Source organism: Engraulis encrasicolus, chromosome 11 (assembly GCF_034702125.1).
Source record: "Engraulis encrasicolus isolate BLACKSEA-1 chromosome 11, IST_EnEncr_1.0, whole genome shotgun sequence".
NCBI lineage: Eukaryota > Metazoa > Chordata > Actinopteri > Clupeiformes > Engraulidae > Engraulis > Engraulis encrasicolus.
The window spans coordinates 19,740,771-19,758,018 of NC_085867.1; the positions used below are offsets into that span (position 1 = coordinate 19,740,771).

Below are 17,248 nucleotides of genomic sequence, written 5' to 3' on the forward strand. Positions count from 1 at the left end.
ACAAAGAAACAGGACTTAGAGATTACTATAATCGGGCCTTGCTCTGGAAGGTCCTTGCTCCGCAAGCCCGCTTAATTATTTGGCACCCTCCTCTCTCTGGCGCCCCCCTGCAACGCATACGTCGCATATACTGTAGTTGCCCCTGATCTGGTCGATTCCAGTTGCACACACTGACACAATTTTGATTTCATTTTTAGTGAAAGTATGTAAGTATATAATCCTTGGGTTCAGGGACATTGGAGGTTGGATCTTCGTTGGTGTTAGGGCAAGATAAATCGAACCCAGAGCTCTGTAAAATGCTTTATCTACTACTTTCTACACATAAGGTAGATGGTTTTAAGCAAACGTAGAACGGCAGAAAATCCAACAAAACTCAATGAATTGAATTTACAGTATGTCATGCAAACACAAGCCTATATAGCAAAACACAACTTTCATAGCAGCTTCAACTTCATACTTTCATTTACGTAAACATTTCAAGGCACCTCCCACACCCTCTAGTACCCAGTCTTAAATGAACGGTTAACACGTTGTTTGCATGCTAATGGGGATGCAAGTTTGTGGCCGGCCTTGTGTCAGGTTCATATCCCAATCCTACCCTGTGTCTTCTTACTTCTTACTTATCTATCTATCTATCTATCTATCTATCTATCTATCTATCTATCTATCTATCTATCTATCTATCTATCTATCTATCTATCTATTATTTCCTGTCTCCATCTTCAACTGTCCTGTCTGATAAACCCCTTAGGGAAGACCCTATGTTATAACCTTACTGTCACCAAAATTGTAATGACTATGTCTTAATAAGGCTCTCGGTAATGTCACAGCAATGTTATTATGATGTAGTTGAGTATTTTCAGCAAATAGTGAATAGGCCTGCCAGCGACCCCATCTGTACTACAGGCTATGCTCAACAACAAATAGAAAAGAAAAAAGAGCCATGCAACCTGTGTTATTGCATAATTACACATGGCAGTTTTTGTTTTCTGTAGCTGTGGAGGTCAGGTTAGTAGTGTATGTCAGTTTATTGGCCTTTGACCTAAAACAATGCTCTGTGGGTGTGAGTGGCTCCATAGTACCAACGCAGGGCAAAGAGGGTTAAGGAAATATTTTGACCTTGGCTTAAAAGAAAGAAAAAAAAACAGAGAACGGATGTTGTCAGGGCTGGCTGAGGATGGCTTGGTGCCCCTTGGCTACAGGTTGCGGTGGGGTCCCCCAGTGGACAGATTTCGTGGCATATTTACATTGACCGTGTCATAATTACAAGCTAGGAATTAAGACAATAAGTCTACCAACTGTACTCAACATGACAGATTTTTCAGTATTGCATATTGTCACAATTCTGCATATTTTTTCACTTTTGGTCTATCAGGGCCCCCCTGCCAGGCGTGGGCCCCTAGGCTGCAGCCATATCTAGCCTGTGAGTTAATCCGGTCCTGGATGTTGTGTTCACCTCCAAGCAGCTATTTTACTCAAAACAATAATTATGAAAGAGGTGGCGCATGACATGGCCAAATGCATCCAAAATACAAGGGTCAAAAAACCTACGTCATCATGTGATTTTTAATAACCTTTGGACGCTGCCCACTCTGGTATCTGCAGTAATTTTCTGTTATTGTTATCTGTATGTCCTCACCTAGAGGAAGTCGGACATCCCATTTGGCCCAATAAACTAGCTGCACATGGCAGGGGCGTCAGCTGACCTAGTGCTATACAGGGGCATAGGGCACAGATTTTTTTTGCAGTTATTTATTTTTAAAAGTTTGTAAATTAATTGCATTATTGCAAGTAGAGCATGTGCGCTATTTTGTGCGCTCTCTTTAGATTACTCTGTATGCTAAACTGAAAGCTAAATTCCAAGGTAGCAAGGTTGTTGATATTTCTTTGAAATTCATACAGGGGCACAGCAAATCAATACCCAGACACGTGCCCCTGTAAAATAGGTCTGGCGATGCCCCTGCCACATGGACAAAACACAGGTTTCTTCGAAACTCTACAATGCCCAGTTATAACAAACATTCATATATTGTCATGCAATGTACCATTATGTTATACACACTTAATGTGTGCATTCTGAATTGCAAGACATCCTTTAGGCATCTTTTGGGGCATGAACAAAACACAAGGCCTATGGCAAAAAAAAAACCCTGCCCCCTCTCGAGGCCCTAGCCTACCCCTTTCTTGTAAAGCGACCTTGGGTTCCATGAAAAGCATTATATACAAAAAGTTGCTGTTGGTGGTGGTGGTGTTGTTGTTGCAAGGCATGAATCTCATTCCATTCGTAAACATGGAATATACATAGAGGACTGCAAGAAAATAACTAATGTGTTATTCCTGCATAATTACATTGTGTCCTCGCCAAATGAACACAATCCACATCTGTTTGTCCTACTTTGGAGAGGCTTTCAAACAGTGCAGGACATTGTAGGGCAGAGGTGTTGGTTGTAAAATACAGCATGCCAAATGATAAGGTGATAAGATGTTGATTTTTTTGTAAAGTGTGTACTGTAAACCACCCTTAGCTATTGCACACATCTCAAGTGGGGGTGGTTGGACTGGAGGCGTGTCAGTGCTGCAATCTGGTGTGTAGGGCAGGCAGCCTGTATGCTGAGCTGGGCCAGTGGGAAAAGGAGAAGCATACTGAACAAGCCTGAACATGTCACAGCGCACAGGAAAGTACACTGAACCATGTGACTGTGGTCGTAGACAAAATCTTTTAAGCATTTCCTTAACACATGAGTTGCAAAGAACTTTCTGGAAGTGGAATATACAATACAATACAATGCAACATTTATTTAGTGCAGTATTACAACTATGAAGTTGAATTCAAAATATAATAAATATTTATTTGGCTATTAGACATGCATGTTTGAGTTAAGGCAATTTAAGTAGGCCAATTGAAATAAGAAAAAGCTGATGGGGTTATGTGGTAGGCTGAGGAAAATTGAGAACCCTTTCAAATCATATGCGCAATGTGCGCAAAACCATGCGCAATGCGGTAAGCGTATTCTTCAGAACACAAATACCAAACAATCAAGTTTACTGCTCAATTATGTAAGTGTGCAGGTCCTGGAAGGAACGTTTAATCAATCAACTGTTCACACAAGTCCTCTGTAAACAAATAACAGACCAGGTATGACGTGGTCGGGGATTCCTCCAGCAGCCACGACTACGTCACGCAGGCTATTTAACCCCCTGGGCTGCTAACTTTAGCGTATCATTCCCTTCCTTCTGGCGGATCTAAACGACACTGGAATTACTCACGACTCTCAATCAAATCAACAACAAAGGGATTGGAGTTTCATCTCGAAGGACACAGAGAGAATACGCTAAGATGTGTGATAAAGGTAAGATGTTTTACCGTAGCCAACTTGGCACACTCTTCTACATTTTAGCTTCAGATAACTTCAGTTCAGTTCTCCGGCAAAAACTGCATATTCATCATGTCTTTCTTTGCTTTTACAGAAGAAGCGGCTATTCTTGAATGTGCTCGCCAGTTGCGGAAGATGGGCGATCTACTCGATTGGAAATACAAACTTTTGGACATACTGAAGAAGAGTTATAAAGGGGACAAAATCAAGTGAGACTGAATGGATACATTCGCAGCTGAAGTGACAGGGTAGAACATGCAATGGCATGTTCCCGCTGCCTGCCCCGCTTCGAGATATTCGTTGGGCGGAGAGGACGAAGGCAGCTGGTTTAATGCGGAGAAGAAACACTGATGAAGTCGAGCAAAGAGCCATCTCCGAAAACCTATGGCCAACCGCGAAGAACTAGGTGTTCCTGCCCATGGTTCCTGCACTCCAAGCAAGTTGGATATTCCCGTGGAACTACCTCGGAAGAAGCCTTGAATGGGCTGTCTGTTCCGACACCTGACCTGTGTCTGGACTGGAGTTGCCTTTGACGCGTGACTTCCCCACACCAGAAAACAATGACTTTTTTTTTGTTTTTGTTGCTATTATTTAGTTTTATTTCATCATACTGTTTAAACAGTGAAGTTTGTCTCTCGACGTAGCCTACTTGACAGATTTGTTAATAAAACAGCTTAAATGCATTTTCAAATCATGCCCCGTTTGTGATGTGTTATTCAGACTCACTTTATAGGCTAGTCGTCAATGAATACTGCGACATTTTGACATGCTGTTCACGGTTTTCCTCATCAATGCACCACAAGGAAATGTCATGACTTGATTTCAGGCACTTATATCTTTTATTATGTGGTAAAAAGCAAGTGTACAAATCAGGATCCCTTTCATGTAGTTTCTGAAATACATTTACATACGACGTGTTTAAAGAACAGTACATCTACAGGTTCAATCCCTGTTTAGCCCCCCAAAAGAAAACAAAGTGCTCCCATCCCACCCCTTACTCTCAAACTTCAACTCGCCTACAGACAACAGCCACCAAAGAGGGAACCGATTAGCCAAAATAACTTTAAAATAATAATTAAAAAAACAGTCCTGAAAAAAGAATACATTGAAATCAAAGACAGAGAAAAGAGACAATTAAAAATAAAATTTACAAGTAAATTTGTGTCATAAAAGCTTTAGAGGGGAGAAATTAGAACAAACGATATGGCTTGACATTAGAGACATACGTGGTGTAAAGATGGAAAAATAGCAAACTTTTAAATTAAAAAAAGTCTCTCATTCCAGCAGAAGTTAGGCATGGTGTTTGTTTAGCGAGGCCTGATGAAGTGATAAATGTGTGCAAGGGTGTCACCCCTCGCTGTCTCAAAGAAAACAGAAGAAAACCTGCCCATCCAAATACATCTCTCTGCACACAAGTCAGTTAGTTTGTTGATGATCTGAGGGCAATTTGGAAGTCCCAGACCAAAATAAAAGGAAAACTCCATTCTGCCTCACAAAGCATCACAGTAGGCTTATAAATAGCAAGAACAGAGAGGCTCTGGGTAAAGGAGAGGACAGGGGTAGGGACTGACTTCTATGAGGAACGGATGAAGTCAAAATGTTGATCGTCTGCACAAGCAGACAAGATGACCGACCAAAACAATTTTTAAAAAAAATCCCAGATGGACTTGGATATATAAGGTTCGGTAAGGGGTCTTAGTTGACTTCTGAAGAAGGTCTGAAGAATTCTGCCTTTGCTGAAAATACATTGCATACCCCAGATAATTTGGTGCCCATCACGGACAAAAAAAGCAGCCCCATGTATGGGCTTACAATGAAATCTACCCAAACTGTCAATTTGAATAAACCAAATCGAAGAGTAGTAGATTTTAAAGATTACGTACTTAGTTCAAGCTACATAGTACAGCTGTGCAAATAAATGCCTGACGTGTGAAAGATTTGTACGAACCTACTCCCACATCATCAGTGACGACAGTGTTTGTAACCGTCATTTCACAAACCTGACCAGTATGGAAACAAAATGGCCATCCTCTTACACTTCACATTTGCACATAATAATCGTATGGGGGATAATGTGTTGGCCAATGACCACAAAAAAAACACATGTAAACTGTCATGCCCAATTGAATCCTTGGCGGTAAGACATGGCCTTACACAGCAGACGGGGGGAATGTATTTCACATGGTGCTGTCATACTACTACACAACTCAAATCGACACTGATACCAAGAACAAAAAGGCATTCAGAATCTGGCTGCCGTTCGAACATGCCACCACGACTACTCTTGATACCCTAATATTAACTTTTTTATTTTTAAAAAATATTAATTGCTGCTCCCCACATCCACCCACACCTTTTTTCAACTTTTACTAATTAAAAGTGAGTTTCAAGTTAGTGGAGTACTATATAGGTGGCAGCCATTACTATCATTAGCACTGGTGGAAAATAAGGGTCAGAGGGTATACTAAGAACATGATTAAGTGATAAACCAGGCTTTCTTAACCTACAGTAAGTTGTAAACTTGCAAACAGATGTACCAGCAGGCATCATTAAGTCAAGAAAAGCAGGACTCCAGGCTCTTCTATTAGGTGATTTACCTCTACCACAAGATTTACTTAACTTGGTTTACCACTGAACCAGTTTCTTAGTATACTCCCCAGGGGTCAAACCCTCTCTCTCCGTGGCCATGAGCCTGAAGGCCAATATTCTTTGTAGTCTTTGGGTCCAACTCAATCTAGTATCTCCCGGCCTCTTCTTTTGCTTGTGGCCTTGTGACACGAGATGACATTGATGATACAAGTTGCTCTGCCTAGGCTGACAGACTGCGAGGAAAGAAATGTTCAAAGAATCATCTGTTAAGAGTAAGTTACCCCAAACCCCGCCTAAAAAGGAGTGTGCTCAAGTTTGGTCTCCTAAGGGGGCATTGTCCCCTCTGTCCTTGTCTCATTTGGTGACGATTTGCACGAAATGTGCACTACAGTCATTCACACCGCTAAGGAAACTCAATTTTTTTCCTCAACTTAAAGTCTCCAAAGGTCTCCTAATGGGGCGTTTACTTGACGTCACAAGGATCCAGGAAAAGTACAGGCTCAATGCATCTTACTCTTATAGGAGGATCTTTGCAATGTTTTCTCCACGGAGGCGGGAGCGTCAATGAAACACAAGGCCACAACAGAAAAAGGAGAGGACGGGAGCTATTCGCTTGAAATGGACCCTTATATATTTAGGTTTACGCACACATACAACAGGCTTCAGTTCAAGTCTGAATTGTCCGTAAAAAAACCCTCAGTGACAATGTCTTTATGTTTCCTGTGGGGTTTTTTTTGTCAGGTGAAAGATGATCCTGGACAATTGCACACGCTGAAAAAGGCTTCTACGTTTTCTTCCGAGTTACACTCGTGGCTTAAGTGTCACCAGGGAAAGAAAAACAGGTAGAAATCACAAGAAGCGCTTGAATGACGCAAAACCTCACAGGGAGTCCACTGCACTCGTTTTGTGGCCAAGAGCTGAAATAAAAAAAGATCAGAAAACAATAATGATTGACTGAAACCGAAAAAAAATTAAATAAACCAATGACTCCCCCGATCATCAGTCAGTGTTGTCATCATCATTATTTGTGTTTTTTTAATTAATCATTTTCATCTCGGCATGTCCTCCACCTTATGCCACAAGGGTCCAAATGTCCATGGAAGCTATGTGACAAAGCTCCACGAGGCCCATCCTCAGCCATATTTGTGTCTCTCCAAACCTGTCTTCATAAGCAAACTTTTTTTTTTTTTAAAAGGAAAAGAAAAACAAGTCCATTTTCTCTTTCACCCGCCCCCAAACCCCACCTCAAAGGACCCTCATATCCCCACCCAAAATGATGACCAACCTGAATTAAGAAGCTACAACCCAGTGCCACATATTCCAAATGACCTAGTTTTACCTGTTGAGGTCAGGTAAGAGCGGGTCATTTGGAATACGTGGCACTGGGTTGTAGATTAGAAACTCAGGATGCCCATCACTGCCCAGCCCTCCAACAACAACTCATTTGGTGAAGGGAGAGTGGGGGCCCCAGAATTGGGTCCTCATTACATTGTACGTATTGGGTTTGAGGGGGGGCCCTTTCAGATGACTTTGTCCTGGGCCCGACCAAAGCGGTCAGCGGCCCTGTACCCACCTGTACCCACCCCTCCCGTTCCCCCACACCCCATACGACGCCTCATTTGGTGAAGGCGGCCACCACGGCCCAGAGCAGCTCGTTGGCGCCCGACTTGGCGGCCTCTCCCTCGGGGTCCAGGTCCAGCAGCAGCCGCACGCGCTTCATGGCCAGGTCGTACTGCTCGTCCAGCAGCGGCGCGAAGGCGTTCTCCAGCACGTCCGACGAGTGCGCCAGGAAGATGAGCGCCAGCAGTCGCCTGTCGAAGCGCTGCGGCTCGTTCACCCACTTCTCCAGCACGCACTCCTGGACTTTGCGCACCAGGCGCTGCTTGATGGTGCTGTTGGTCAGCGGGTGCGTGGTCATGTCGAAGAGCAGGAAGTTCTGCTTCTCAGTGGTGAGCACGCCCTTCTCCACCAGGTTCTTGGCCAGACGCTCGCGCACGTTGCGCAGCTGGAAGTGCAGCTTCAGAGGGTTCCACGTCTCGCCTGTGAAAAACAAAATGGAGAGAGAGAGAGAGAGAGAGAGAGAGAGAGAGAGAGAGAGAGAGAGAGCAAGAGAGAGAAGCTTGTCACATACAACATGTATCGCATTTCCTAAAATAATAGCCAGGGCTATTGTTAACAAAAAAAATTAGTTTTTTTAACATCTAAAAGACGGAGGTTACTATTCGGGGCCAGGCTATGAATTACGATAATTTATTTGATTCCACATTATAAGTAAACATTATTAGGAAGAGCCAAATCTGCTGAATAATCTGTGCACTAATTGTGACCAACAAAAACATTATGCTACAGAGATGTAGCCTCGGGGATAAAGGAAACATCTTTTCTTCCAGATGAACAACACGCTCCCATTAGCTGCGGATATAGAGTAGTATTTAGCTACATGTCTGGCCCTGTCTTTCACTTAGTCCACTGTTGTTAAGTCCACTGCAAGTCAGTGCACACACAGGGTCTAGGCCAGTGTTTCCCAACCAGGGGTACGTGTACCACTAGGGGTACGCGGGCATACCTCAGGGGGTACGCGGAAAAAATTAATAATAAGAAATATATGGAGTATTGTCACATTGGTATATAGAGCATGAGTGAGAGGGGTACTTCTCATAAGACAAAATGGCTTAGGGGGTACGCTGGGCAAAAAAGGTTGGGAAACACTGGTCTAGGCAACCAAAAACAAATACAATAGGCAGGCAATTGTAGCCACAGCTGTCAATGGCAAATATTAGAGGTTGGCATTTCTCTCCCTCTCCCTCCTTCTCTCTCTCACACACACACACACACACACACACACACACACACACACACACACACACACACACACACACACACACACACACACACACACACACACACACACACACACACACACGCAAGAATGAGTGAAATAACGGTTGCCAACTCAAGTTAAGGGAGGTTAAATGAACACATGTGACAGCTTGCTTGCTGAAGAGCTTATAGACGTTCTTCTGTTCAGAAAAACCAACACAGTCTATGATATTACTAGTTAGCAATTTCTGCCCATCAATTTACCTTGCTACCTAATGCCGTTCATATACATACACAAATCCAATTTATCACATGCACCTTCAAGTTCATATGCTGCCGTAAAAACTAAAAAGCAATGCAATGTAAGTCTAAGGTCCAGTGTGTAATTTTAGTATATTATGTCCAAAATGTACACAGCCCCATTTGCGAACGGGCAGAATAAATGTTGGAAATGAACTACAAAAATAAAAACATTAGTGGACTTTTTATCAAACTCTTTCCATATCAGCTCATCCTTCATTTAGGCCTACCTCAAAAATGTATGGAACTGCAGAGTGCATTCATTTAAATGTCAAACCAGAACCCTGCTGTAGCCTTAAGACATGGGAGCAGGTAACATGCGCTTAAGGTGTAGAAGTATTTGAATATACATTTGTCATGCAAACGAGACAACCTGCCAGCTTACCGCTGAGAAGTTCAATCCAACTCTGTACTGTTTCTGGGGGCTGGGTCTCTTTGATGTGTTTCAGGGCCTCGTCCAGAAGCATATCCCCCGTCGGGGCGTCAGATTTACACAGCACCTGGACAGAGATACGGGTGGGAAAAAGCGATTACGATTGGCAACCAACCACTGCCGCAAAATAGAAACAGGGGTGACACTGCATTTTACTATGTCTTTTTAGTTTAACTCCATGCATCCACATGTGATATTATGTACTTATATAATCCTACCCCCAAGGTACAATGCAAGTACATAATGTGACATGTTGGTACATTTTGCAACTTTGCTACTGTACCTCATTAATTAAAACAGGGATGGTATTTTTTTCTAAATATATTTGTTGGTCTTTTATGACTTTATTATAGGACAGGATAGTGAATGAGTGACAGGAGACAAATGGGAGAGAGATCGGCATAGGAGGAGGATTATCAGCGTAGGATACGGGTCGGAATCGAACCCGGGTCGCCGGAGTAGCAGCCCAGTAGGGCCAGGGATAGTAAAATTAAGTGTAAACCAAAACAGCAACCAAAGTAATCCAAGACATTCGCAAAGTTCAAAGGACAGCGTGTAATACAGTAGCTGTGCCTCCCTATCCTACTTGTAACGTTATGATTCATCAACATTCATTTAAAGTTTAAAACAGAGCAAGGTGTCTGCGTGTGTGTGACGGCGTGTCTGTGCACAGTACACCAACATGTAACAGCAACTCAGAAGAACTACAGCAAATAAGCTTATAAAAGGAATTGGAGCCCACTTGTCAGTTGCAATGATTGATGCAAATGTGTCCTCTAATATTCAGCGAGGCCATAAAATATCACTCTGGCAACACCTTGTGACAATGGTTTAGGAGATCAAAAGATCTCCTGACAACTCCCACACTCCCCCGCTTCCCTCTTATCCCATCCTCAAGATCGCAAGACAGCTGTGGCATGAGAGAACATCTGGCCAACAGAACATGAAGGAGAAGACAACCCTCACTTTCAAACTTCCATTCTTTTTTTTCCGTCTCCACCTTTCACATTATCACCCCATACGTACACATATTTCAAGGAGAATAAGAAAACATTCCTTTCAAACTTGCTACTTTCTTTTGCTCCCTCTCTCTCTCTCTCTCTCTCTTACCTTTCTTGACAGCAGGCTTTTTCTCCGGATGCCGCAGGGCTCCAGGTGAAGTCTTCCCCTGAGCGCGAGCTCGATGAGCATGCACCCGCGAAGCCCGGAGGAAATGCAGTCATTCCAGAATGATGTGTAGCCCTGCAATTAAGACAGAAAACACTTAACCAGGAGCATATTTGTCGCAAGCATTGTTGCAAACCAGTTAGCAACTTAGAAGGTAGTAAATGGGAAATTACACTGCAACCCAGTAAGTTACTAACTTAGCAATACACCCCAGGGCAGACAGAGTATATGGGACAACCTATCTATTACTAGAAACATGCTGTAATATACGTAGGATAACATAACAGTAATCATGAATGGTCTAGGCGGCGCAAAGAAAACCCCCTAACAAACATTAACCAACATGATGATGCGCACTTCATGCACAACAAGTTTCTCAAGCTCTGCCCGCTATTGTTCGAAGTAACGGAGAACAGACCCGCTTGAGCAGGGACGTGACAATCTGACCTGGTAGTTGCATGCGCATACAGTGAATTGTATTCAAGTGGAGAACCGCGGGGACGTAATGTAGCCTAGTAAGAAGCTGAGATACTTGGGGAAGAATTATCTGAGAGGTCGGGGGCAGAGTATGTCCTGAGGTTAGGCTGAGTTCAGCACTTCCTAAATCCCCATTAGAACTAGTGTCCCAGTAAACATTACCATACCATCATGCCGTAATGACCAGTCTTGAGATAGTTATATCCACGGTGTCAAATATATACGACAATGACTGGTTGTTGGTGTACATTAGTGTTATATCCGTGGATGACAGTTCTGACTGTTGCACAATAAACGTCCACAGCACAGGGTTGGCTAGCAAGACATATGGCAAGCATGTTGGTATATTCGTGGCAAACCGAGGAAAAGTGACAGCTACAGGGAATGTGAAATGAAACATTTAGTTTGTCAGTTTCGTTGGATTGTTCAGTTACGTTGTTCATTGCAGCCCGTTCACTTCACTTGAGCACTAGCCAACTTTAGCAATACCGTAAGGATAGCCGCAGTGCCCAAGAAGATTGCACTAAACCGATTAGCTGGCAAACACTTAGCACGGCTAGCTTCTGTACTTGTCAGAATAGGAACGATATCAAACCTCTCTGTCCTTTAATCCCAGAAGCAACACCTCCTCCATCAATGTCAGTCTAGTTTCCTTCGAATCTCCCTTGTCATCGTCCTCCTCCTCTTCACGACGAGACTCGTCGTCTTTCCCCCTTTCTCGTTCCTTATCAGCGGCTGCATTTCGAGAGGCCTCGGTCCGTCTTTGCACAAGGCCTGAGCTGGTCTGTGTTAAGGAAGTCATTATTTATGGATTGGCCACAACCGCGACAAACAGCGCTAATCTGTTTCAGTACAGCATGTGCATAGATATGCCAATCATGTAGAAACCTAAGACATCGAAAAGTCCTTGTTGACGTGGATAGCCAGACATCCGAAAACTGCTGCCTCCCAGGCACTTTTCTCCTCAATTTCCTCCAACAATATGGCGGAGAGTGATGACGACAGAGATGGTATCCCACGAGCCAGGCTTTGATGACTGGCTGTCAGTTAAGTCTGCAGTGGGATCAAGCCAAGGGTTAGATAGATGCACGAACACCTTTTAACTTGATTGAACGTATTTTTAGCTGCAAAATTGCCATTAACCAATTCACAAACTCAAGTATCGTAGGCCTACACTTAAAATGCATTAAAAGAAAGAAACTAAAATGTCTCCACACACACACGCGCGCGCGCGCGCGCATAATCCTGGATACATAAAAGCTAAATAAAACAGAATAAAAGAAAAGAAAACAAACCAACTTAATACTGCTGCATAACGGTTAGAAATTGCAGTTATGTCACTTGCACTCGTTGGAAAAGTTGCAGTGATTGCGTAAAATGGCGACATCAGCTGGCAAAGGATGAGCGTCACCAACGCTCCAAGATGTGCCAGTTTCTGAAATAATTCTTATATGGTACGAAATCATTAAACTGTGCTGCCATAACCTTATAACACACATTACACACAACACACGTTTTTTTCGTGTGCTGCAATGTGTAGGCTTCTGTGAATAGTCTACTGCTAACCAATGATAGCCAAGACCACACACCTGAAGCTCTTGTTAAGATTGCAAACTTATTAACCCGGTTGTCCTCGCCTGATTTACGCCTCGTGCTTGGCACACAAACCACACATGCTCACCTGGGTGTTATCAGCCATAACCACAGAGCCATCCCAGGACTGTTGTCTTTGAGCGGCATTTGTGTGTGTGTGTGTGTGTGTGTGTGTGTGTGTGTGTGTGTGTGTGTGTGTGTGTGTGTGTGTGTGTGTGTGTGTGTGTGTATGTGTGTGTGTGTGTGTGTGTTCTACTCGTTCTCCTGCACAGGCAACAGGAGGTTAAGACCGGAATGCCAGTCTTGCCTGTCAACCACAGTGGCGATAGCTGTTCACTTCATTGGGGTCTCCACGCTCCGTAAAGTGGCGCAAAGCAAAGCGCGCTGTTCTGGAGCGCATGGCGCACGCACGCGGAGCGTTTGCCGCCGTTACGCACAGTAGTTTGAGAGCAACATACATTCATTTGGACGTCAATTTAACATGATTAACATGGATTATCCCCAGAAAACGGCTTTAAAACGGGGTGAGTGAAATTCATGTTGTAAGGCCTTGTCTAATATTTTAAAACGGGTTTTGCCTCTAGTTATTTTTTTGTATCTTTAAGAGAAGAGTGGCATTCTGAACTTCTTCTTCTAGCTATTTCTATTTCTTTCTTTGTAGACAGAACAACCTCCTCGTGCGAGGGATGTGGACATCGAATTCTTGATCGCTTCATATTGCGAGTATTCCCGGATATGGATTGGCACGCGGCATGTTTAAAATGCGCAGAGTGTAAGAAATCTCTCGATGGATCAGGTACCTGCTTTGTTAAGGATGGCAGAATTCTCTGTAAAGACGACTACAACAGGTGTGTACAAAAGTGTATGTTTGACTTGGAAAGTGGTGGAGGCTATGGGAAATTGTCCGGATATATTTTTTGCATTAGGCCTATATTTGTGAGAAAGTGGTGGGGTGGTCCATACCTCCATTGTAATAGACAATATTTCTTAAATGACGGGAATAACTCAAAATGTAGGCAACTTAAATTCCATAACTTTTCCATGTGTGATTGTTTGGCCACAGCCGTTTTGCATTTTGTATTTTTTGTTACTCAGGATATATAGAATGAATTGCTGGAAATGTCAAAAAGCGTTGAACAAAGACGACCTGGTGATGAGGACTTGTTCGAAGATCTATCACTTTGACTGCTTTCGATGTGAGTGCTGCGACCGTCACTTGCTTCCCGGAGATAAGTTCCACTTACGGGATGGCCACCTGCTGTGCATCGCTGACCACGATGTTTTGGAGACGCCAATGACGGAGGAACGCACTCGCAGTAAAGAAAGCCATTCTGATGACGAAGGTAGTTTGCATTTCCACAAGTAGGCTACACTTTGTTCTGCCTTAGATATCAATTAAATCTCCTGCTATTCAACAGTCGTCTAGCTGAAGCACTTATTTATTCATTATTTTTAAACAGAGGACGAGTTACCTCAGAGGGACCTGCCACTTAAGCATGATGTCCCATCACCTCCGCAGAGAACCGCTCGGGTCAGGACGGTCCTGAGCAAGACCCAGTTGCACATGCTTCAGACTTGCTACAGCGCTAACCCCCGCCCGGACGCCTTGGTCAAGGAACAGCTGGTGGAGATGACAGGGCTCACCTCACGGGTCATCCGTGTCTGGTTCCAGAACAAGCGGTGCAAAGACAAGAAAAGGAGCACGCACCTGCACCACGCTCCAACAACACACACTGCCCATAAGGTTTAAACACGTTAAAACGAGCACTCGTAGAGCGTAGACCTCAGCCAAGTCAATGCCGGTCAGCATCCAAATGTGATCAATTTGAACCATTGTGTGTACTACCAACCAACGGACCAAATTTACAAACAAACCGTCGGTCTGAAACAATACTTGCAGGAGGATACACAATCTGTCATTGAGTATTATTGGATGAACATTGGCTAGGATACTCAGTTTTTGACAGAATGTAATTTGATTTTATGTTTGCCTCTGTTTCTTTCTCATTCTCTGTGAAGACTGTAGCAGAGAGGACTTTGGAGACATCCGGTCCTGACAGCCCAATGAGTATCCTGAGGTTTCAGCAGTCATGGAAAATCCTGAATGAACTGACACTACATACAGACAATGCAAACTGGCTGGTGGTAAGTACTTCAATGTACACACATTCTCTTTGCATACTGCCAGCACAATATAAAGAAGAAATAACAATTACATGATTTAAAGTCCTGAAGAAAGAACATTGTTGCGTTCTAGATGTATAGATACATACTGTAAACAGGTGCTTTGGCCCAAACTGTTAAGTTCATACGACTGGTACGCACACTGACAGGAAGATAGAAAGACCTGGCACAAGTTTTTAACAAAATCTCCTTGTATCAAATGTTAAGAGTTGATTATAAATGTTAAGAGTTGATATATTGATATTGTATATGTGTTTATTAGACATCTTCATGTGAAGAGGCTGAGGCTAAGCTGATGAGCTGTCAGCTGGAGACTCCCAGTAGCAGTGCGGTGTCCAGCCCAGTGTCCAGTGGCATTCCATGAAGGGATGGATGTGTCTACTCTCCCTACGTATGTCAAAGTATGTTCAACGTAGGCTAAATAAAACATTGTCGCCAGGACTCTAAATTAACTTTTTGCCTCACCAGCCAAAATGGCTAATAGATGTTAATCTTACTAGGCAATGGGTCAAAGTGGCCAGTAAATTGGTCTTTCGACCAGCCAAATTCAAATTTCACCAGTACTTGGCCGGTTGGCTGGTGTTAGTTTAGAGCCCTGATTGTTACACATTGCTACAAATTGTTGCACATTTCTTTGTAATGTAGGTCTATTGTTCAATGTGGTTAGAACAGTGGTCCTGAAAAGGTTAAGAATAATTGAGTTAGAAGTTTTTTTTCTTTCTTTTTGTATGACTAATGGGTATCTTGTTTATACATAGTTTTTACATACTCTTGTTTGTGTACAGATTTAGAGCATAAACTTTTGTATTTGGTGTGTGCTAACTAAGGTTTGTACTGTAGTTTTCAGACGTACGTAATATAGGCTATTTATCTCAAAATGTATGAATTATGAATTTATATTTTGTTGTCAGTATTATAACATTCATTGTCAGTATTTATTATTCTACTTTTCATTGTGATACTGATAGGCCTAGATTTTGGGGCCACTCAGTGAAATCAAGTCTTTTGACCCAATGAAATACTAATTCTACCTTTCAAACGCAGCAGTGCTGCAATGTCTGAAAAACACACCACCACAACCACGCTTAAACTTGACCTTTGTCAGAGGTTCACCAAGAAGTAATGCGTGCTACACACAGAGGTTAACACCATGTCAGAGAGCCCCGCTAACTATTATCACCAAAGTGTGGAGAGACATACTCCAGACCTCTTCTCATATCATGTAGCCTATAGTGGAGACCTGAGCACTAGCTGGAGCACGGGCAGCGACCGCATGTCTCTCATCAAGTAGAGGGGTATCTTTACATGACACGGCCTTTCTGTGGATGCAGGGCTACAGCTTTAAGTTGTTTGTCACCTAATTGTCGTGACCCTTCTTTTAATTTCCATTTCCGTATTTCTTTCTGTATTTATTAATTTGGTTCTTATTTATCACTTTTAATTATGTATTTAAGCTGAAATACTTGAAGGCCTCCTTACTGTATGTCATAATGTTATTGCAGTGTTATTATTATGTTATTATCCTTATTTAAGTACTCAGTGAGTCATTAGACTTTTTAAAATAAATGTCTTTTTTTCTGAGTCTTGCCCCTCGGTGAGTAACTGATACTTGCTCTCAAATGTGCATTGTGGTGACATGGTCCCGTTTCCTGCATGGGATAATTATTTCATTTCTATGTTACCCTCATCATGCGTCTAAGTGACGATGAGATGCCTTCAACGGTAGTAATTTTGTGTTTTCTATCCACAGATCTTGTTTCAAACCACCAAATTTACAGTGGAAGTTTTCACAGACTACTAAAATGGAATGTATAAGCCTTGTTTATATGCACACCCCTAATATATATAGCCTATATAGGCCAATATATATATATATTAGGGGTGTGCAAAAAAATCAGCATGACAATGCATCGTGATACTCATTTTCATGATTTACTGCATGATTCATGACACCAAAAATCGACTTAGTAATAACAATAATTAAGTAAAAAAAAATAAAATAAAATAAAAAACATTGTGTGTGGAATGTGCTATTGGTAGCCTACTAACATTTCTGTTCTACCAGATTAGTTCACTAATGAATGCTACACAGCAACTGCCAAGAAAGCTGTATTTTTATTTACTGAAGTAAATATCGCAATGAACCGCAATAATACATTGCAATGCTTTGTGATATCGCATCTGGCATGTGTACCCTATAAGGGCTGGTACCGTTTCCCTGACCTGGCTGAAATGCCAATGGTTGTACAGCTGTCTGCCAGCATTGGTGGTGAACTAGTGTGAGGTGTTTAATCATGATGCAGGGAAGTCA

General features: G+C 42.7%; 3 protein-coding genes across 3 annotated transcripts; 2 read left to right on the forward strand and 1 right to left on the reverse strand.

Moving 5' to 3' along the window:
• The first annotated feature begins 3,073 nt into the window (after positions 1 to 3,073).
• On the forward strand, positions 3,074 to 4,102 carry pmaip1 (phorbol-12-myristate-13-acetate-induced protein 1). The gene is made up of 2 exons (XM_063210159.1): positions 3,074 to 3,350; positions 3,469 to 4,102. The coding sequence occupies exons 1-2, from the start codon at positions 3,338 to 3,340 to the stop codon at positions 3,585 to 3,587; spliced, it is 132 nt and encodes a 43-aa protein (XP_063066229.1). The 5' UTR covers positions 3,074 to 3,337; the 3' UTR covers positions 3,588 to 4,102.
• A 922-nt stretch (positions 4,103 to 5,024) lies between these two features.
• golph3b (golgi phosphoprotein 3b) lies at positions 5,025 to 12,136 on the reverse strand. The gene is made up of 4 exons (XM_063210158.1): positions 11,756 to 12,136; positions 10,627 to 10,758; positions 9,469 to 9,583; positions 5,025 to 8,003 (listed from the first exon to the last, which is right to left on the reverse strand). Exons 1-4 carry the CDS (start codon positions 11,960 to 11,962, stop codon positions 7,579 to 7,581), a joined length of 879 nt encoding a protein of 292 aa, XP_063066228.1. The 5' UTR covers positions 11,963 to 12,136; the 3' UTR covers positions 5,025 to 7,578.
• Positions 12,137 to 12,142: 6 nt separating this feature from the next.
• On the forward strand, positions 12,143 to 15,301 carry LOC134458702 (insulin gene enhancer protein ISL-1-like). The gene is made up of 5 exons (XM_063211131.1): positions 12,143 to 12,170; positions 13,415 to 13,601; positions 13,849 to 14,032; positions 14,222 to 14,497; positions 15,200 to 15,301. Exons 1-5 carry the CDS (start codon positions 12,143 to 12,145, stop codon positions 15,299 to 15,301), a joined length of 777 nt encoding a protein of 258 aa, XP_063067201.1.
• Positions 15,302 to 17,248: the final 1,947 nt, after the last annotated feature.